The following is a 21,690-nucleotide window of genomic DNA, read 5'->3' as shown; positions in this document are numbered from 1 at the left end:
TAAAATTTCACTCATATAAAAATATGTTTTAGTGCAACCGTACGTAATAGTAATATCCATAACTTCACATCGCTTGTCGAGACTTTAAGGTGTCTGAAAAAAAAAACAAGAAAAAAATGAAAAAAACACAGGAGGAAAAAAAAGGGAGGGGGGGGGGGGGGAGGAGGAGAAAAGGAGGAGAGGGGGGGAGGATAATTGCATTTATTACAAAGCTGATAGTATTGTATTTACATTTACCTTCCTGCTTCGTTTGCTTATAAGAATATAAGCAAGAAAACAAACAAAAAAGATGAAAGAAAAGGCACACACGTAGCTGTCTGATTTTTTTTTCTTTTTTCTTGACGTACCGCTGAACCAGAGTCCTTTTTTTTTATTATCTTCTTCTTTATTTTATTCTTTTTTAAAGCGAGAGTTTGGTCGGGCTCGTGTTGGTGGAGTTACCGTACATGTGTAACCGTATTCAGATCCTCGTTAAAAGTCTTTAAATAAGAAAGTTTTTCTGAGAGAGAGAGAGAGAGAGAGAGAGAGAGAGAGAGAGAGAGCAAGCCCCGGTTAGAACAGGCATGCTGTACACAAACATTAAAAGTCCATTTTAGTCTTTTTTTTGACAAGAGCTGTTTCTTTGTATGCATTGTGTATCCATGTGTGTGTGTGTGAGAGAGAGAGAGTGTGTGCATGTATAAACTGATGTAGAAGATGTGTGTAAAGTGTGCAAAAGTCTTTTTTTTTCTCTCTCTGTTGCACTTCATCCCTTCCTATTATCCTATAAAAGATTGTTTTCTTCTCCTCCTGCAGCCCTACGACTCCTCTTTGCTTCTTTTTGTGCTTTCCGCCTCCCGCTCCCGCTCCCGCTCCGGTTTGAGGGGTTTGGACGCTGTCGGAGGCTGGTGGAGGGCTTCAGATCCGGGGCTGGGGGGGAGAGGGTGAGGGGAGGAGGAGGAGGAGGTGCAGGGGGAGGAGGAGGCGCAGGGAGAGGAGGCGCAGGGGATGGACGGGTGCGGAGGCCTGAGCTCCAGGCCGCTAAAGTGCTGAATCCCTGGACCTTGAGGAGGAGACGGCGAGGGGTGAGGAGACGCTGGCGACTGATGATGGGAGTCGTGTGCAGACGGAGAGGAGGAGGAGGAGCAGGAGGAGGAGCAAGTCCTGCCTCCGTCTCTCCCTCTCAGCTCCTCCGGGTCGATGCAGAGGGAGGCGATGGCCTTGGTGCAGGTCTGGATGCTCTCCTCCTGCTCCAGCCTCGCTCCTCCTCCCTCCCTCTCCTGCGGCGAGGGGTGAGGAGACGCCGACTCCCTCGGCCTCTCTCCTCCTGCTGCTCCTGCTGCTGCTCCTCTTTGAACTCCTCTCTCGGTGAAGGAGGTGAAGTGTGGGGAGGCGGCCTCGCTGGTGCAGGAGTCCTCTGACGTGCTCTTCTGCAGCAGCAGGCGGGAGGAGACCTGCTGCGCCTCCTGCTGGCCCAGAGGGGAGGTGACGGACGTGGGGACGGAGTGTACCATCTGGATCCCTCCGATCGGGATCATCGGGAACGGAGAACGCACCTGGAATTAAAATACAGTTAGAGTCACGTGTCTTTTTCTTCTTGCAAACAAACTTAAAGATCCAAAACCAACAGTGAATGTATCAAATAACACATTTTGTTTGTGCATCAAAGTCTGAAATCTTCTTTTTCAGAGAAAAAGAACTCTGTTGTTGTTAAAATATAATAATAATAATAAAAATAATAATAATAATAATAATAATAATAGTAATAATAATAATAATAATAATATCATATCATACAATATATGTATGAATTATTATTAGTTTATTTTGACCCAATCCAATTAATCAATATCGTCTTTTTGCCTCAAATACATAAGCACCAAATGAAGATTAATCTGTAATCTGCGCTGTAAATATTTCCCACCAAATGCATTATTTCCTCTTGTTTGTATCACGTTTGTTAAAAACAAGTGAACGTCTGTTTTACAAAATTACCAAACCTTGAAAATATGTGTATATAAAAGTAGCAGATGTAGCATCATATATTAAAAATATATTAAATTATGTGTATTTTTTTTTATTTAGGTATGATTTTTTAGCTCATTTTTTCTCAAACAGTTCTGCAAAAATATTATAAATATATCATATTTATAATCCAAATAATAATAAGTTGCAGAGTTTTAAAAAATGCTTTTCAGAAACCATATTGGAATATATAAAATATTTAAAAACTTTAGAAACAAAGCATAAAACCTCAATAAAAAAATCTAAAAAATAAAAGTATGAAAATACATTTAATTAAATATGAAAATAAAGTAAAAAAATATTTATGAAAGAAAATTAAATTCAAAAATTATAAAATAGCATTAAGGTAATAAACAATGTCAAAATAAAATGTAGAAAATAAAATACAAATTGGAAAAAATATTAAATATGAAAATTAAAAAAAATAAAAAAATATTCTTGAAGGACAAACGAAATTGAAAAAAAAAACAGAAAAATAAAAAAAGATATATGAAAATAAAATATAATAAAAATTGTGAAGGGAAACAAAAATTTAAAAAAAGCTAAATAAAATGTACAAAATAAAACTAAAACTTAAAATTAAACCTTATTAAACTGAATGTAACAAAATAAAATATAACATTTAAAGTTTTAAACACAGGATATAAATAATATAAATATAAATAAAAAAATATGACAAAAATGATGTAACTACCTGGAGTTGAGAGTGCAGTGGCAGGTGGCTGAACAGGACCTGGTGCGGCGGGCTGGACTGGTTCCCGCGGCCCTGCTCCCCTGAGCCCAGACAATGATCCTACAAACACCACAGAAGAAGAAATAAAAACGTGTCATCAGCGAGTTAATTTGAGTCTTTTTCCTCCTCTTCGTTTACTCTTTAGACGTTTAATTCTGATGTCAGAGCACAAACCCACAAAACAAATACACACACTCATTGGACGGCACTAATTACAATAAACACAGATTTGAGGCTTCGCAGTGGAAACCAAACATTTTGTCACAAAATAAATGATGAAAAGTGCTGAGGGGGAAACGTGCGGCCGCTCTGGACGGCAGGTGTTGGTTAGAAACACAAACAGAAAGCATGAACAAACTCCTCGTGTGTCTGAATGGCGGTTGTTAAAACATTAATCTATCATTTGGAGAAGGGCGAGTTATCAAAGCCCAGCCAGCCTCGGCTTCACGCTTTGTTTAAGTGGGACCAGCAGCAGGAGCCAGAGTTTGAAGTAGGCCTCTTAAGAAGAAAAACAGCCGCGTTATTAACCACACCAACGCCGGCCAAGATCCCATTACCACCAAAACCCAGCAGCCCTATCTTCAATCATCCCTCTCTCTCTCTCTCTCTCTAACTCACTCTGTCTCTCTCTCTTTATTCCCTCATCCACTCTCAATGTTTCTGCTTCACACTGCCAGACACTTTTCTTCTCAGCTCTGGATTTTTTTCCCTCCTCTGCTGCTTTCTGTCCTTTTCCCACATGTCTGTTCCAGGTTCACCACACCGGACCACAGACAGAGTCTGGAGGTTTAAGTAAATCTTAGTTAATAAGCTAAATGTTAAAAGTAACGTAAAGGTAAGAAGTCCAGCTCTGTTAACACTTGTGAAGGAAATTTGGTGTTTTCTGCATGGTGGGACATGAAGTAGGTGGCGACCTACTTGATATTCAAGATGCAAGGCATTGTGGGAACTGACTCTGTGAAATTAACTCTGTCCTGATGTGATGTACAGGGCAGGAAGATAGGGCCGCATTGAGTCTTGCTGAAGAATCAATGTTGGGAAATACAACAGATAAAAGTCGTGCGGTGTATGGGGCTTTGTTGTACTGTAAAAGAGCCATTGGGATTGTGCGGTGTATGGAACACGAATGTGCTAATAAAACTTGCTGAACAGAGTATTGATTGGTCTGTGTTTGGCCAGCTCACCCAGTAACTTAGTGCAGTTGTCAAAATTGCCACGACACACTCAAGGTGCATTACAACTTTATAAAACTGCCGCCATGATTAAAACATTGACAAACTGACTGTTTATGCTAAATTATGATGCTCTTTCAGCCAATTTAATCTGGTAATCATGTGGACTTAAATCTTAAATGACTCTGTCTCTATTTGGACTGCAAACCAAAAACTTTCGACACATCAACATTGAAAACAGAGTTTCTGAAAACTTCCCCTTGGAAGAAATTTAGTAAGTTTTTATGGATTCTCACCGTCTCCATCTCTGCGCTGGTTCTGCGGCGTCCCAGTTCGGCCTGACTCAGCACCCCGGACTGGTGAACCGGTCTGAGGCCACGAGATCCACTCTGCTGGCTGATAGTTACACAAGAAATAGAAATATAACATTAAATAAATAAGTTATAAACGATTTCAAAATAAAATATACAAAATAAAAACACTTAATAAAATTAAATATAAAAACAAAATAAAAAAACAATATTTATGAAAGAAAATCAAATTTAAAAAATGCTTAAAAATCATAAAAAACTTATGAACGATGTCAAAATAAAATGTCCAAAATAAAAAGAAATAAAAGTAATGAAAATAAATGTAATTAAATACAAAAATGAATTGAAAAACTAATATTTATGAAAGAAAATCAAATAAAAAAATACTAAAATGTCATTAATAAATAAAATTAAGTTATAAACAATGTCAAAATAAAATATTTGAAATAGAAAAATGGAAATAAATTAAATTAAATGTAAAAACAAAATAAAAAATATTTATGAAAGAAAATCTAATTTAAAAAATGCTTAAAAATCATTAAAAAATAAAATAAAGTTATAAACAATGTCAAAATAAAATATATGAAATAAAAAAATGAAAATAAATTAAATTACATATGAAAACAAAATAAAAAATATTTTATAAAAAAATAAAATTAATTAAATTGTCCCTCATTTTTGTTTGTTACGTCATTTCGCCAATAATAAAATAAAAATAAATAAAAATAAATAAAAATAAATAAACAATGTAAAAATAAAATGTTTTATCTAAATAAATCCCTGACTCACCTCTGGTGATGGAGGTGTTGGTGGAGTCCTCGGCGAGGAGAAACCGGCCGGATCATCGCCCGGTGGCGTCCTCGAGGTGAAAGGTCGCGCTTGTAGTCTCTTCCTGCCGGAGACGTGGGGCGGGACAGCGGGGACAGCAGCGAGAGGTGTCCCCTCCGGGGGGACAGGTCCCTCCTGTAGCCCCCCGCCGCCCCCAGGTCCCTCTTCGGGGAGATGTGGCGCAGCGGGGACAGGTCCCGTCGGGGCGACAGGTGCCTGGCGCGCGGCGAGAGGTCTCGGCGCGGGGACAGATATCGCCGGGCCGACGGCGAGGAGGACGGCGAGTTCGGGGACGGGCAGCCGGAGTGGTCCAACCCGGGCGAGGACAGGCGGGAGGACGGGGAGCAGAGGTCCGGGGAGGGGACGGGGAGGTCTTCGTCCATGGAGGAAGAGGAGGAGGGCGGCGCCAGCAGCCGGCCGCCCAGCGCCCGCTGCAGGCCGCGCTGGTACTCCGTGTGGGCGTGGTCGATGGGCGGAGCCTGCGGCGTGATCTGGATGCTCGGCACGGTGGTGAAGTAGCCAAACAGCGGCGGCTTGTTGGCGGCGTTGTTGTTGCCAAGGAGATCGGACGGCGAGTGGTAAGGGGCGGGGTGGGAGGACGCCACGGCGGTGACGGACACGGAGGACAGGCTGAACGGCTGCGGGCTGGTGGAGCGCGAGCGCGTTTTCGGCGTGGAGTCGCCGTCGTAGTCGTCCTCTTCGTCGTCGTCGTCGTCCACCTCATCGCCGTCGTCGTCACCACCGTCCGAGTCGTCGGCGTCGGAGAACTGGTGATCCGCCATGACGCCTCGGGACATCTTCTCCGACCGCTGACCGTCTTCTCCAACATCTGGAGGAGGAAGAGAAGAAGAAAAGATAAATATTAAAAGATAAATAAAATAAAACATGGAGGATAGGAAGAGGAAATAGATATAGGAGGTGGAAATGAAACAAAAGCGAGAGAAGAGGAGAAGGAGCAGAAGGAATATATAAGAGAGAAGAACAGGGACAAATAAGAGGATGGGAGAGAGGAAGATGACAAAAAAGTGAAAGTAAAGGATATGGATAAAGTAGTGGAAGTGGGATAAAGGAAGAAACGAGAAATGAGTAGAAGAAGCAAAGAAGGAAGAATAGGAAGAAAAAGGGAAAAAAATGTATAAGTATAAGTAGCAAGAGAAGAAGAAGCAGAAGAAGAATAGGAGGAAAAAAGATAACAAAAGAAAATTTGAAAGGATAGGAAGTGTACAAGAAAAAGTACAAGTACAAAAAGTGAGTGAGGAAGAAGAGGAGAAAAGAGGAGGGAAGGAAAAAAGTATAGGAGAAAGAATAGGAGGGAAAAAAACAAAAGAGGTTGGAGAAGAGAAGGAAAATGTGAAAGTACAGGAAGTGGGAAATAAAAAGAAAAAGAAAGTACAGGAAAAGGAAGGAAAAAGTGAAAGTATAAAAAGTGAGCGAGGAAGAAGAGGAGAAAAAGAGGAGAGCAGCAGAAGAATAGGAGGCAAAAACGAAAACAAAGGAAGTGGGAGAAGGGGAGGAAAACTTCAAAGTGGACGAAGTCGAAAAGGATCAAGTAGAGGAAGAGGGACAGAGGAAGAAGAGGAAAAGGAAGTAGTCGAAGCAGAAAAAGAAGAAGAGAAAGTACAAGAAGTGGGAGAAGAAGAGGTGGAAAGAGGAGGAAAAAGGGGACAGAAGAAGAATGGGAAGGAAAAAGAACAATAGTGGGGCGGATTAGCTGAACAATCGTTCACTTTGTGATAAAAGCATGAAATTTGGTAGATGTGTTGGTGAATATGTTTCAAACAAATCTGGATATTGGGCAACCTCAAAAGCGCCCCCTAGTGGCCGTGGCAGGCATTTGTTATACAAATAAATCAATGATGAATAAAAACTGCCCTTTTAATAATACCAACTGGTGATGAATTGTATATTGTTGGAAAGCCTGATTAGTCACCTTTACAACGAGGTACAGCTTGTAAGGATCGTGCATTCATGGAATGAGCAACGGGGCTAAACGTGTGGGTAGCACCCCCCAAAAATGTGCATCCCCTGTGGGGCGGATTAGCTCAATAAATCACAAGAATTGTTTATTTTGTGATAGAAGCACACAATTTGGTGGATGTGTTGGTGGATATGTTTCAAACAAATCTGTATATTAGGCCATCGCAAATTCGCCCCCTAGTGGCCATAGCAGTAATTTTCTTCGTTAAAATTACAAAAAATATTTAAATTATTTCTTAAAATATTTAAAAAATTTAAACTAAATATACAAATGTAAATTAAAAAATGTAAATACACATATTAAATTAACAAAAATCCAGTTAGACACTCTTTCAGTTATTTTTCCTGCCCCACCACAATCGGGCTAGCCATCGAGCTAGCTAGCAAATTAGCTAGCTAGCATTTGCTTCCTGGGACAAGCAGTGCAGTGGACTGTCCATCAAGGTATGTCTAAATATTTTATTTCACCTGTTATAATCATGAATAAAATATGCTATGAACATCATAAAGGCTAAAGAGAAAAACAATCATCATGGGCCTTGGCGGAAAAGTAAATTAGCAAGATAGCAAAAATAGGTACTTAAGCTAGCTAGTTAGCTTGGAACATGTATCAGTGGCTGTTGGGTGTGAAAGCTTAATAAGACACTGTTAAATTATGTCCTGTGGAATGTGGACATCCCTCTCTGCGCACACACACACACACACACACACACAGGCACACACACACTATATGTAATGTCTCCTTTGCCCATGTGGTTCTTTTTTTCTTTTTTTAAATGTATTTTATAACTCCATCACAGTTAGTCAGGCGGCTTAGGACCAGATTTGAGAAGAAAATGTATATTTTGACACCAAGATTGACCTTCTAAGTGGATTGGAAGATATAGCATATCTCATAGACTTTATATGGCTGCCATCACCGCAATCTTGATGAAGTGGCTCCTACTAAAAATTGAAACCTATAATGATAGAGAGTATGTGGAAAAAATGTGGTGCTCTTGTCCGGCGTGTCCCCTTTATTTGGCTAAGCTGCCTGACTAAGTCACACACCTCAGTACAAGGATTTTGCCAGAAAGAGTAACCTGCTACAAGTAACCCTAGTAGAATTTTTAAAATGTATGATTTTTTTCTCTGTCTAAATGTGTTTTGTTTTTATTGTTGCAGGTCATACAATATTGAAAATTATTTTTTCTTTTTAAGGAGCAACAGAAGAATACAAGCCAAAGAGGAGGCCGTAGCCTGTGAATGGGAATATCAAGACCTAATAAAATGTTATACAAAGTTAATGTTCTTTTCTATTAGACTGTAATAAAGCTTTTGTCACTTTAACATGTCTCTAAATTATATTTGTGGTGCTGAAAACATGAAACAGCAGCTGTAGGGTAGGCAAAGCATTCCTCGCCAGTAACCACCGGCGGCCATTTTTAAAAATGGCCGCTTTTAAATGGCCATTTTTAAAAATGGCCGCCACAGCCATCAGAATTTTTTTTGCGATGGCCCAATATCCAGATTCATTAAACATGTATTCAGCAATGAGTGTACCAAATTTGATGCTTTTATCACAAAATGAACGATTGTTCAGCTAATCCACCCCACTACACAGGGGATGCACATTTTTGGGGGGTGCTACCCACACGTCTAGCCCCGTTGCTCATTCCATGAATGCACGATCCTTACAAGCTGTACCTCGTTGTAAAGGTGACTAATCAGGCTTTCCAACAATATACAATTCATCACCAGTTGGTATTATTAAAAGGGCAGTTTTTATTCATCATTGATTTATTCGTATAACAAATGCCTGCCACGGCCACTAGGGGGCGCTTTTGAGGTTGCCCAATATCCAGATTTGTTCGAAACATATTCACCAACACATCTACCAAATTTCATGCTTTTATCACAAAGTGAACGATTGTTGTAAAATATTGAGCTAATCCGCCCCACTACAAAGGAAGTTGGAGAAGAAGAAGAAAAAGATAAAGTAGTGGAGGTAGGACAGAGGAAATGGAGGAAAAGGGAAGTGGTAGAAGCAGAAAAGGTAAAAAGAAAACACAAGTGAGAGGAGGGCAAATTGGAGGGAAAAGAGTGAGTTGGAGAAGCAGCAGAAGAATAAGAGTAAAAAGGAAAACAAAGGAAGTGCGAGAAGAGGAAAAGTGAGGGAAAAGGAATTAGGAAAGGAAGAAACAAAACAGAAAATAAAGCAGTCGAGGAATCGAAGAGGAAGCACCAAACAAAAGACGAAGGGAAAGATAAATGGAGGGAGAGAAGCCGTTTGTATTAATATGTGGTAACAGAAAGAGTTTGGATGTGAAACTAAACGCCACTGAAACCACATTCCCACCAGCTCAAACCAATAAAATATAAAACACAATAAAACAAAGTTATTTGAGACACTTTGGAATGGAGCGCGGCCAAACGTTGGCAGGTCTCTCTGTACAGTAGCTGCAGTTACTGCTGGCAGCAGGCCAACCATCACTTTCTTATAAAGCAGAGCTGATTGGACGATAACTGACAAAAAGGGGAATTTTGGGAATAAAAAAGTGGATTTGTTGTTGTGACTCTGCAGTAAAGAGTCAGAGTTGAGGAAGAATCCTGAGTTCTTCACATGGTTTCATTTAGCCACAAGTCACAATCAGCTCAATATAAAATCAATCATATGATCTATGTTTTTATCCTTTTTTCCATCAGGTTTTGTTGTGTTTGCAGCGTATTTGCAGCGTATTTGCAGCGTATTTGCAGCGTGTTTTAAGCTTGTTTGAAGCGTGTTTGCTGAATTTTTGCAGCTTGTTTGAAGCTTGTTTGCATCTTGTTTGCTGCATGTTTGAAGCATGTTAGCAGCTTGTTTGCAATATGTTTGAAGTGTGTTTGAAGCGTGTTTGAAGCGTGTTTGAAGCGTGTTTGCATCATGTTTGAAGGTTGTTTGCAGCTTGTTTGAAGCATGTTAGCAGCGTGTTAGCAGCGTGTTAGCAGCGTGTTAGCAGTGTGTTTGCTGCATGTTTGAAGCATGTTAGCAGCGTGTTAGCAGTGTGTTTGCAGCATGTTTGTAGCATTTTTGCAGCGTGTTTAAAGTGCTTCTGCAGCATGTTCACAGTGTGTTTTAAGCATTTTTTGCAGTTGAGTTTGAATCATGTTTGAAGTTTGTAGTTATTATATTGTATTTATGCTCCTGCTATGAGCGGAAATCAGATCCACTAACACTGCACTACTTTTCCAGTTACACTCTTATATACAAGAGCTTTTTTCACAAACCACAAATGTTTATGTCTCAACGACTCACTGACTGACTTTCTGAAGCTCTCTTTCTCTAAAAACCCTGCATGCAATTAGAGGCCGAGCCAACACACACACACACACACACACACACACACACATACACACACAGAAAAAACACATTCAGGGTCAATTGAAGTAAAATTTAATTTGGTGGTGTACATGGTGGAAAATCACCTCCAGCTACCAGTCAGACGTGAGTACAGAATGACGGTGAAGCCAGGTTCACACTACATGATTTTCCACTCGCTGAGAGTTCCTAGAGTTCTCTAACAACAGCTCCAGATCAGACGCTAATCGGCAAAGGCTCGGTGCTGTGTTGCAAGCTAAGAGTCTTTCTGAGGCATGAGAAATATCAGACTGGTCTCCCCTCAAAAATGTCAAAACAAGGTCTTGTTCAGTTCTGGGACTTCACACATATGTTTTTTCAACTAAAAATGTAGTTTGAAACCCCCCCTTACTGGTAATTCATACCGAGAAAAGATGTTTTGGAAGTTGTGTAGCGTGAACGAAGCATTAGTCCATCCACTCAAACAGCCAGAATTTAACAAAACCTTCATTTTTATTCTGAAACACCTGCTGACAGGTAAAAACTACATCCAATGTCAGTGACACAAAGCCAAGATAGAGACTAGAGCTAAGTTAGCCCAATTATTATTATTATTATTATTATTATTATTATTATTATTATTATATCTACTGTTTTTACTTTTATATATATTTTTAAAATGTTTTTGTATGCTGACTTTTTCTATTCTTCTTATTTTCTATTTATGCTGATTTTTCTTTATAATTAAATATTTTTTCGTACTTTGTTTGCTGTGGTGTACTGGTGCATAAGAACAAATTCCTTGAATGTGAAAACCTACCTGCCAATACAATTTATTCTGATTATTCTGATCAATTAAACAGTAAAATGAGGCTTTAATGAGGTATTTTGAGGTATTTTTTGACAATTTCTCTTGAACCTTCTATCTGTAACACATGGTATCAACCCCCAATAACATATGAGACATAATTGAGAGAATAACCTAATTGTATGTGTTAAAAAATAAAAAGTAAAGCCACTGAGGGTAACCAAAGGATAGATTTGCCAATTTCTTAAAATTGTTCCCATGGCAACCATCACAACTATTGTACTTTAGAAGAACATGTAGCCTACTTAGTTGCTTTACAACACTGTCTAACAAACAATAATAACAAGTTTTATGCAAATAGACAACTGCTAGTGTTGTTGTTACCTCGTACCTACAGAAACCGTAAGAACCAGAGAGAGAAGTGGTTATTAACGGTGAACATGAATCTATGAGAATCTAAAACTAAATCTCACTAATTTCCAGCTTCATTATCAGCTCTTTAAAAGATTAACGAGACAGCGAAGCGCTCTCCTCTCATCTGTCCAGGAGCCGTCACAGCCCCGAGAGACGGCTGATGGGAATTTATTATTTGTGAATATTTCATGGGAAATCACACATTCATCTCTCTCAGCCCACAACATCTTCCCCCAACTCATAATTATCAGATTATTTATATCGTATCAGCTCCTGGGCTTCAGAGGACACCAACACTATACTAGCTACACTTCTGACGGAAAAATAAAACTGTGGCTTTAGAAAAACGGTTCATGGGGATATTATAATAATCTAATAAGAGACTCTGAACTCATGGTGGAAGGATGTTGTTGTGTGTGTCGTCTGTGGTTGTTTGACATGAGTCCTGGCTGTCGGGATGAGCTCTGCTTTCCATTACACTAATTGTCCCTGTACCACCGCACCGAGCACCATGTCACTGTGTGTGTGTGTGTGTGTGTGTGTGTGTGTGTGTGTGTGTGTGTGTGTGAGAGAGTGTGTGTGTGTGTTTTAGTCGCTTTGTGTGTGTGTTTCCTACCTCCTTCGTCCGCTTCGTTGTCCTCCACAGAAGACATGGAGACTCCCAACTCCAGACACTTTTTCATATGAGCCTTAGACTTCATGTGCTTCGTCAGGTTTCCTACAAAACACAGACACACACAGACACACACACAGACACACACACACCATTTAATGACCCTTACTGGAAACCAGAGCTCGTTTTTTGGCTGTGACAAAGAAAGAGTCTGAAATGGAAATAGAAGCGGTGGAAGAACACCACAAAATTACAATTTACAAATTACATATAATTTATACATAATGCAATTTAATGACAAAATGACTCAACCTGGTCTGAACTCTTGGTTGAATGGCAAAGTCAGATACATGTGAATATATAAAAAGGGGGAAAGGGTTAGGGGGAGACTGCAAATCTATCAGGCAGATAATGGCTTTTTATTAAAGATCAGATGTCGGCGAGTCAGCGTCTTCAACCTCTGATATGAAGGAGGTTCCTGTCTGACCACAGCTGCAGACAAACAGCCTCTCTGCATGTTTTATTCATTCATTTAAAACACTTACTGCTATTTTTTAGGGTTTCAGTTTCTTCAGTTAAAGCTTTAATGTTGAGTTTTTCTATTTGAAAAAAAAAAAATCAACTTTAAGGCTGTGAAAGTGAAAATGATCAACCCAGTCGCCAGAGTTAATGTTGGCATTGTACGTTTCTGAAAACCACACAAAATGTTGAATCTCTAAACTTTTTAGCCACAAAAGTTGAAACTGAATGTTTCTGAACCACTACAACCGCTTCTCATTGTGTCATGTGATGACCGCTGCTTTAAACACGTTTCAAACTTGATGCAAAAACACTTAAAACTGCAAACATGCATCAAACATGCTGCAAAAAAGCTGCAAGCGTGCTGCAAAAATGCTACAAACAAGCTGAAAACATGTTTCAAACATTCTTTAAACACGCTTCAAACATGCTGCAAACACGCTTCAAATACGCCGCAAACACGCCGCAAACATGCTACATGCTTCAAATATGCTGGAAAGATGCTTTAAACATGTTGCAAACATGCTGCAAACATGCTGCAAATAGCTGCAAACACAATGCAAACACGCTTCAAACACGCTGCAAATATGCTGTAAACATGCTGCAAACATGCTGCAAATGTGCTGCAAATATGCTGCAAATATGCTGCAAACACGCTTCAAACAAACTGTAAACATGTGATGACTGCAACTGATCTCTGTTTTAAATGCTTTGAAAAAAGACTTTAAATACATTTTAGTTGAGGTTTGGTTAAACCACTTGGTCAAGGTCAGGTTAGAATAACTGAAAAAATCCCTTCTTTCAGAAAAAATCTTCCATAAAAACTGTAATCCTGAGCTGGTTGGTCCCATTCACCTCCCTTACCGCCAGCTTTCCCGCCCACATGACACCGGACAAAAAAAATGTTGCACATTAATGCATCAGTGATTTGCAGAAACATACAAAGCCAACATTTTTCTCTGGCGACTGGGATGGAAAAAACATCATTAGTCTTCTGTCTAAACAGTTTTGTGTTGCTTTTTGAGGCTGTTTTACCCTGATGAGGAGCAAATTTATGAGACAATCAGATAAAAAGTTTCCAGGCCTTGAAAAGTCCACGTCTCCCTCTGTGAGGTAAAAAACACGCTGCAAACATGCTGCAAACATGCTGCAAACACGCTGCAAACACGCTGCAAACATGCTGCAAACACGCGTCAAACATGCTGCAAACAAGCTTCAAACATGCTGCAAACAAGCTTCAAACAAGCTTCAAACATGCTGCAAACACACTGCAAACTAGCTTCAAACACGCTGCAAACATGCTGCAAACAAGCTTCAAACATGCTGCAAACATGCTGCCAACACAATTTAAACATGCTCCTAACAAGCTTCAAACATGCTGCCAACACACAGCAAACACACTGCAAACATGCTGCAAACATGCTGCAAACTCGCTGCAAACACGCTGCAAACACACAGCAAACAAGATGCTAACAAAATGCAAAGAAGCTTCAAACATGCTACAAACACAATGCATCTGTGATTTGCAGAAACATACAACGCCAAAATTTTTCTCTGGCAACTGGGATGGAAAAAACATCATTAGTCTTCTGTCTAAACAGTTTTGTGCTTTTTGAGATTGTTTCACCCTGATGAGGAGCAAATTTATGAGAGAATCAGATAAAAAGTTTCCATGTCTACCTCTGTGGAGTAAAAAAAAGAGCTCTACCTTTTGTTTTGAAGGCGAAGTTGCAGAACTTGCAGACGTAGGGCCGGACGTCGGTGTGAGTCCGGATGTGTTTCTTCAGCATGCTGGGTTTCTTACAGCGGATGCCGCATTCCTCACAGATGTATTTCCCCCGACCACGACCACGCACGTAAACATAGTCTTCATTGGATTTATACCTGGAAGAAAGAGAAAAGACTGTATAGTGAACTTTTATCTTCTATTTTTTGTAGGAGAGGAAGCTTCTTTATTCACAATCTGCTTTGTATTTTAAAGAAACATATATGCAGTAAATATCCCTTTCTTTCTTTGTTGTACACTCTATTGACCCTCATAATGTGTCTCTCCATCCTCCACGGAGAGGTCAAAGGTCAGGGGCGAGCTTTATTATGATGCTGAAGGACAGAGGTGTTTGCTGACTCTGAGGTTCTGCCTGAATAAAATAAAGGTTTCTCCTGCTCAGATGCAGCTCGGAGCAACAGAGAGAAAGAGAAAGAAACATCAATGTGGATACAATCACACACACATATATGTATATATATATATATATATATGTATAACAGAAGTGGATTTAGTCATCTGAAGTCACTCATTAGTTTTGAAGGCTTGAGTTTGGCATTTTTATGATCTACATTTTTTATTTTTGGAGCTAGATGTGACTATGTTCGGACAAGAGAGTAGACCTAAACTAGAAAATTTCCTCTGTGTGTGTGTGTGTGTGTGTGTGTGTGTGGTTCTCTCTTTCTGTGAGAGATACATCAAAGAATGAAAGAATCAAAGGCTTGTGGTCGACAAATCAGAGCAGAGCAATCACCGAAATTAACAGCTGTTGAATCTTCCAGAAGAGTGAGAGCACTGGAAGGTGGACGGACTGGAATTTCTGGCCTCAAACAGAAAGCATTTTTGGCAAAACCATAATACCTATCATTGATCCGACTTCACTTTGAGCGTCCTGAGTTCTTCCTGAACGTCTACATATGTTTTTTTGTGAAGAAAAATTAAGAAATAGCTTTGTAAGAGCGATCTGAAAAACTGTTAAATATGCTTTTCTACAGAAATCTTCCTGCATTTTTAATATGGGAGCCAATGAAGCTGTTGGTGCGTGTTGGTGGCGCATCTGTGTGTCCTACGCCCAAACTATTTCCTACGTTTCTATGTATTGTATTATCTTAACTACATAATAAGTAGTTGGATATTGCAAATGCAATAAAAAATATTACTCAAAAAAAACTTTGTTGCCTAACTTTGCAACGTCATTTCAACAACTTCCTGACACGATATCCTGACGTGAGCCCGCTACAGCCTCCGAAAAAACATAAAAAAGGCTGTAAACTCTGACAGTATAAATTATTTTTGAGTTTTTTATTTTATCATTTTTGACAATAATTCCTTAATTTAGTTTACTCAGAAGATATTAACAGTTGAAAATACACTTGTCTTTGCTCTCTGCAGGAAATAACCACAAACATATCTTTGCTATTTGCATTTTCTTGTTACTTATTGGTAGATATATACACAGATAATGACATGCTAAGTAAATTAATATTTGATGTATCATCAGACTTGTGTTTGTTATCCAACATCCAACCGTTTTTCTTGCATTTTTCCTTTTCCCCTCATAATCACAGTGTGCACACAGGCCTCTAAGAACTATTTAAATAAGCAGGGGGAGAACAATCCCTGTGCAGCTGACCTGGTCGTAACCCGAACACATGAAACCGTAGTAGAGATTTCTTTGTTTCAGCGGATCAGAAGCTAAAACGGGAAACAATGCAGAGTTCCACCTCTCGGTTTTGTGTTCACAGTGTTTACGCTGGTTCTTTTTTTTCTAAAAACAGATAACCACAGCCGTCCCTGCAGTCCCACTTATCCCTTTACAAGACTGTCAGACATGATTTTGTGTCCCAGAAGAGGCTTTCGAGTGAAACAGCGGACACTTGGCAGCGGGATCAGTGCATGTCTGCATGACTCTGTCTGTCAGGCAGAGAAATCACCACCAACCACCAGTCAAACGGGTAAATTCAGTCTGCAGAAGCATCACATTCAGGATCTCTGTGGTGGAGCAGTGAGTCGTTTCCTGTCCCGTCTGCAGCAGGCTGAGGGACGTGCTAATGGTGCGTTCAGGGCCCCGTGTGTTACAGCAGGTCAAATATCAGGAGCATCAAACGCGCCGACGGGGAAAAAAATGTGTCTTTCAACTGCGCCGCGGAGTGGGAAATACCTCTGAGTCTGAGTGGAGACGTTTACACAGCTGCAGCCAGTTATGAAAATGAATTATGATGATTATATTATGTTTTATTCTGCTTTATTCACAGCACACGGTAAGATCGTAAAGCGGATTCTCTTTCAGGACACTGAGAAAGTGATGGATTCGTTCTCGCTGCCAGAAGTCACACTTTGTGGATTTCTTCTGTCCAGATTCAGCCAGAGTTTTTTCTGTGTGTGCGTGTGTGTGATTGTGCATCTGTTTGCTTTTATACTTATATGCATGTATGTTGTTTATGTAAGTCAGGGGTCTCAAATTACCCGAGGGCCGCTGGAGGCAGGATCAAAATGACCAAAAAGAGACACAAAATTACAAAAAAAGACACAAAACGACCAAAAAAAGACACAAAATGACAAAAAAAGACACAAAATTATTTAAAAAAAGACACATTATTCAAAAAGACACAAAATGACTGAAAAAACACTAAATTACTTAAAAAAGACACAAAATTACCAAAAAAGACACAAAAGTATAAAAAAATGACACAAAATTACCAAAAAAAGTAATTAAAGGGACCTTCCACACACAACACGGTAAAGTGCCATTCATATAAAACTCACATTAAACTTTCATATCAAGGCGGGGGCCACAAAATATCATCACGAGGGCCGCAATTGGCCCACGGGCCACTAGTTTGCGACCCCTGCTGTAAGTGCACGTGTGTGTATGTGAGTGTGTGTCTTTGCCTGCTGGCCCTGTTTGGATGCTTTTATCCACTTATTGCTGCTAAAGTGTCCTTTGGGGACAAAAGAGAATTACTTCACTGTCTGCTGCATTTAATAACTCCCTGCATGTGTGTGTGTATGTGTGTGTGTGTGTGTGTGTTCTTGTACTTCCTACATAGTGGGGACCGGAACACATTTTTAACCAACAGAGTGAGGACATTTTTGCAAAGTGAGGACATTTCGGCCTGTCCTCACTTCTTTAAAGGCTTTTTTGAGATTTCAGACTTTATTTTAGGGATCAGGTTACAAAAAAATGATAATTAACTGAAACTGTATTGTGTGGTTACAAAACTAACTAAAATTATAGTGAAATAAAGGCAAAATTTACTGTGACCTCTTTTAATCTCCCACCCAACAAATACCCCGTGACAAAAAACTAAAACTAATAAAAACTAAACTAAAACCAAAGCATTTAAAAAAAACAAAACTAAAACTAATGAAAAATCCAAAACTATTATAACCTTGCAAGGGAATTCACTGTTCCAATGAGGGTCCTCACAAAGATAGAAGTACAAGAGTGTGTGTGTGTGTGTGTGTGTGCAGCGTCTGTTCCAGTCAGTAACCTTGGTCTTATTGGCTCTACTGTAACACTATAAAACATTATGATACTGCAGGAATGTCTCAAACTACACAAATTTCCAGCTTTACTTCCCTCTTACCGACTTTATTTGACCGTTTAATGTACATTTAAGGACAAACTGCTGTGATTTCTATGCGGAAAAATAAGCTCAACGTGACTTTAATACCATCACAATGAATAATAATGGAGCTTCTTGGCTTTATTGCTATCAAACTAGACTTTTTATTGCCTTAAAATCGATACCCAGGCTTCTCACGGTCATGGGAAAAGCTGGAAAAGTCAACAAATCTCATTTTCTGGGCAGGAAATGTAATGGGATTAGTTAAATCCTTGAAAGTTTTGTGAAAGTCATGTAATTTTGTGTGTGAAAAAAGTTATAGAGTAACCTCCAGCGTAATATAATGGCACATTTTATTTCTGTTGCAACAAAATGAATGCAACGTTTTATGTTTACTATCATGTACTTTTTTTTGTGTTTTTGTAATTCAAAAATATTTCTCTATGGAGTCTACAGCCAGAACTTTAGAGGTAAATTTACCGTAGGGCTCCACACTGCTTTGTTTTCTAGTCTGATGGAGTCAACAAGTCTGGATTATTTGGAGCTTTTGGACACTCCACAGGGTTAAAAACAAACAAGCTAAAAAATGCATAATCTTATATATGCATAATAAGTACGGCAGCATAGAAGGAGAACACCTAGTCAGTTCGTTGTCAAAATTCCACCAAATCCCGAATACTGTTCTTAAAAGAAACTAAAATAACTATATGTCAGTGTTTCTTCTTATGTTTCTTCTTATGTCATTTTTAGTCATGCAGGAATAAATCTACATCTCTTTTTTAAATTATAAAATAAGTAAAAGACAAAAGTTGAAAAGTGTCAATGTCAGCACGAGGCCACTGGTTGTAGTTATGGATTCTGAGGTCATTATTAAAGAATAAAACTATAAAATAATGAATACTATGTAATTATGAGTGAGATATTTGTCATAAAATACATATAAAATGAACCCTAATAAAAGATATAAAGTCCTCCTCCTCTTAATAACACAAACAATATGAATAAATACTACAGTTGCTGAACAACAGTGTGAAAAAGCCTTTAAAAGGCAGCTAATGAGGGACAGATCCCACTTCACACCAGCCTATAAAAGCCAGAGCAAGAATTATGAAAGCCGCCGTCCAATCACAGCCCGTGATGGCTTTACCAGCTCAGGCTCCTGGCACAAATTAAGCCCAAAGAATAGGTTGTAAAAGGATAAGTCTTTTTTTTTTTGATACCTAAGAAGATTTTCCGATTAATCACGCTGAAACAGATGTTCTTAAAGTTCGTACGGAGGTCAGCAGTGTTCATTTTTGTTGAATATTGAGCTGAAAGGATCAAAAAGTAATCAGACAGCTCAGCGGTGAGTCTGGAGCTCCTGTTGTGTTATTTTTGTGTGAGAGAGAAGTCTGAGTTTCTTCTTCTGTTACTATTCTTAAGTAGGGTTGCAAAATTCTGGGAATTTTCAAAGTTGGAAACTTTCCATGGGAATTAACAGGAATAAATCAATCAATTGATGGTTGGCCCTTAACCCTTAATCGGGGGAAGAACTATATTTGGTAACTTATCAAAACTGGGTCCCCATGTCTTTCTGTGAGCTCGTAGAACTACATGGATTTCTTCCAGCTATTATATAATATTTAGAGAAAAAAGTTGCAAATTTACTAGATTAAAGTGGCAAATCTACAAGAAAAAAAGTCGCAGATTTAAGAGATTTAAAGTGGCAAATCTGCGCAAAAAAAGCTGCAGATTTACGAGAAAAAAGTGGGAAAAAAAGCAACTTTTTTCTCCCAGATTCACCACTTTAAATCTCATAAATCTGCGCATTTTTTTCTCGTAGACTTGCCACTTTAATCTCGTAAACTTTTTTCTCAAAATATTACCTCCCTCCCCCGGGTCCGTATGTTTTTTTTTATACACATTCTGGCTGTATGTAACATCCTCCAATATTCTCTAGCGTTGAAATTTGGAATTTGTATTTCAATGAGTGCCCTATTAAGGGTTAACAGGGAACTTAAATATAGTTGGGAAAAAAATTTTTCAGCATAATCTTGACTAAAACAACCAGATTTCATGCAAGTGCATGCACATAGCACATTGCTTACTGCAGGGCTGCTGAGGCCACGCCCCCTGATGAGGTCACGCCCCATGTTGAAGTCACGCCCCCTATTGAGGCCACGCCCCCTACATGCACTGTACATTCCTCCGTCATGAGTTCAATGTACAATGTTGTTCAGTGAAAGACTTGATTATTCAATAAAATAATTAAAACTTGATAAAGTTGTACTTACAAATAAATCTGTTGAAATGTCATGTTTTTTGGACTGTTAATATTTCCAAAATTCCCCAATTTAACTTCCCATGGAAAGTTTTGTTCCAAAACCAAACTTCTCTTCTCTGACATGATCATGACATCAGATGATATGCTGCCAAGTCTCATCTGTCACTGGCTTTAAATTAATGCCTCTGACTGCAGTAAATGCATCTGTCACTAAAGGAATGTATAAAAATAATCATCTGATTAATCTCCAAATCTGACTTTTACAGAGAAATCTGCAGCTTTTTGGAGTTAATCTCATCTTTCTTGCCTGCTAAACATGCTCAAAATGTCAAATAACTTCACCTAAAGCTAAACAGTGTGGCTTTATGACACCTAAAACATTAATACAGTACTTATTAGAATATAAAAATGAAAAACTTTCATCCAACTGAACAACAACTTTCTGACATTTTGGCTAACAGTGTGGTAAAGGCTGAGCTTTCAGAGGCAGAGAGTGGAAGACACTTTTGTTTTTCTACGTTAAAAACTACAAGTTGGAACCACCGTGTTCGTACACAAGACTGTGTATTTGTTCAGGTGTTGAGTTCAAACATCAACAATATGTAGCAGAATCACTGACTCCACCTTTAAAGAACCTTGTGACCTTGCTGTGAAAAGCTCCGGATAAAAATATTCAGATAATCGATGATACTTTAAATAGGAGCGACCAAAATCGTCTCGCGGTATTGAGCTTGCTATTAACACTCAGACGTTGCTTTGATCAGTAAGTTGACTGATTTATTCTTGACTCTAAAAAGAACCACAATGGTCTGGAAACAGGTCTGCAGACTTCTAACTGTCAGCTGGTAATGTTTGAATCCCAAAACCAAAAAACTGTCAAAATCTAACTGATTAATCCTCAACAAAAGTCATATCTGTGCGCCAGACATCACTGAGATATTGTGCAAAGAAAATGAAATCAAAACATTATTTCTATGTAATGGATAATGAAGATGTAGCCTTTAAATCCAGGAAAACATTCATTCATTCAATCTAACCAAATATAAACCCTTCCTGAGTTCATGTTCATTTCTACGCTTGTCTGTCTTTATAACTTTTTCCTTCGATTATTGACTCTAAAGTCTCATTAGGGTTTGAATTATTTAGCAGACTATTTAAATTCTAGTATTTCCAGGCACAGAAAAAAATAAATAGACTCATGGACTTTCAGTAATAGATTTTCAATCTGCTCTTACCGCACCGGTCTCCGAGGGAGGATGAAACAAACTCCAGAATAATATGTGTGATGTAATCTTTGTACGGTGCAAGGGCAAACAGCATCAACTAAAGGACGCTCGGATGCTTTAAAAGTCAAATGTCTGATCTATCGGCCAGATTTCATGCCATTAAAAACTCCTA

General features: G+C 39.0%; 1 protein-coding gene across 1 annotated transcript in view; it reads right to left on the bottom strand.

The window, feature by feature from the left end:
* Window positions 1–231: 231 nt before the first annotated feature.
* hivep2a (HIVEP zinc finger 2a) overlaps window positions 232–21,690 on the bottom strand; it is a 159,728-nt gene continuing 138,269 nt past the window's right edge. The window contains exons 12-17 of the mRNA XM_059356338.1: window positions 14,404–14,579; window positions 12,180–12,281; window positions 5,010–5,877; window positions 4,206–4,305; window positions 2,699–2,797; window positions 232–1,535 (exon numbers count right to left, since the gene is read on the bottom strand). Of these exons, the coding sequence (XP_059212321.1) occupies window positions 798–1,535; window positions 2,699–2,797; window positions 4,206–4,305; window positions 5,010–5,877; window positions 12,180–12,281; window positions 14,404–14,579 (2,083 nt within the window). The 3' untranslated portion in view covers window positions 232–797. The remainder of the gene's footprint in view (window positions 1,536–2,698; window positions 2,798–4,205; window positions 4,306–5,009; window positions 5,878–12,179; window positions 12,282–14,403; window positions 14,580–21,690) is intronic.

The sequence above is a fragment of the Centropristis striata genome, chromosome 18 (assembly GCF_030273125.1).
Source record: "Centropristis striata isolate RG_2023a ecotype Rhode Island chromosome 18, C.striata_1.0, whole genome shotgun sequence".
Taxonomy (NCBI): domain Eukaryota; kingdom Metazoa; phylum Chordata; class Actinopteri; order Perciformes; family Serranidae; genus Centropristis; species Centropristis striata.
This window is presented reverse-complemented; position numbering and strand designations above follow the sequence as displayed.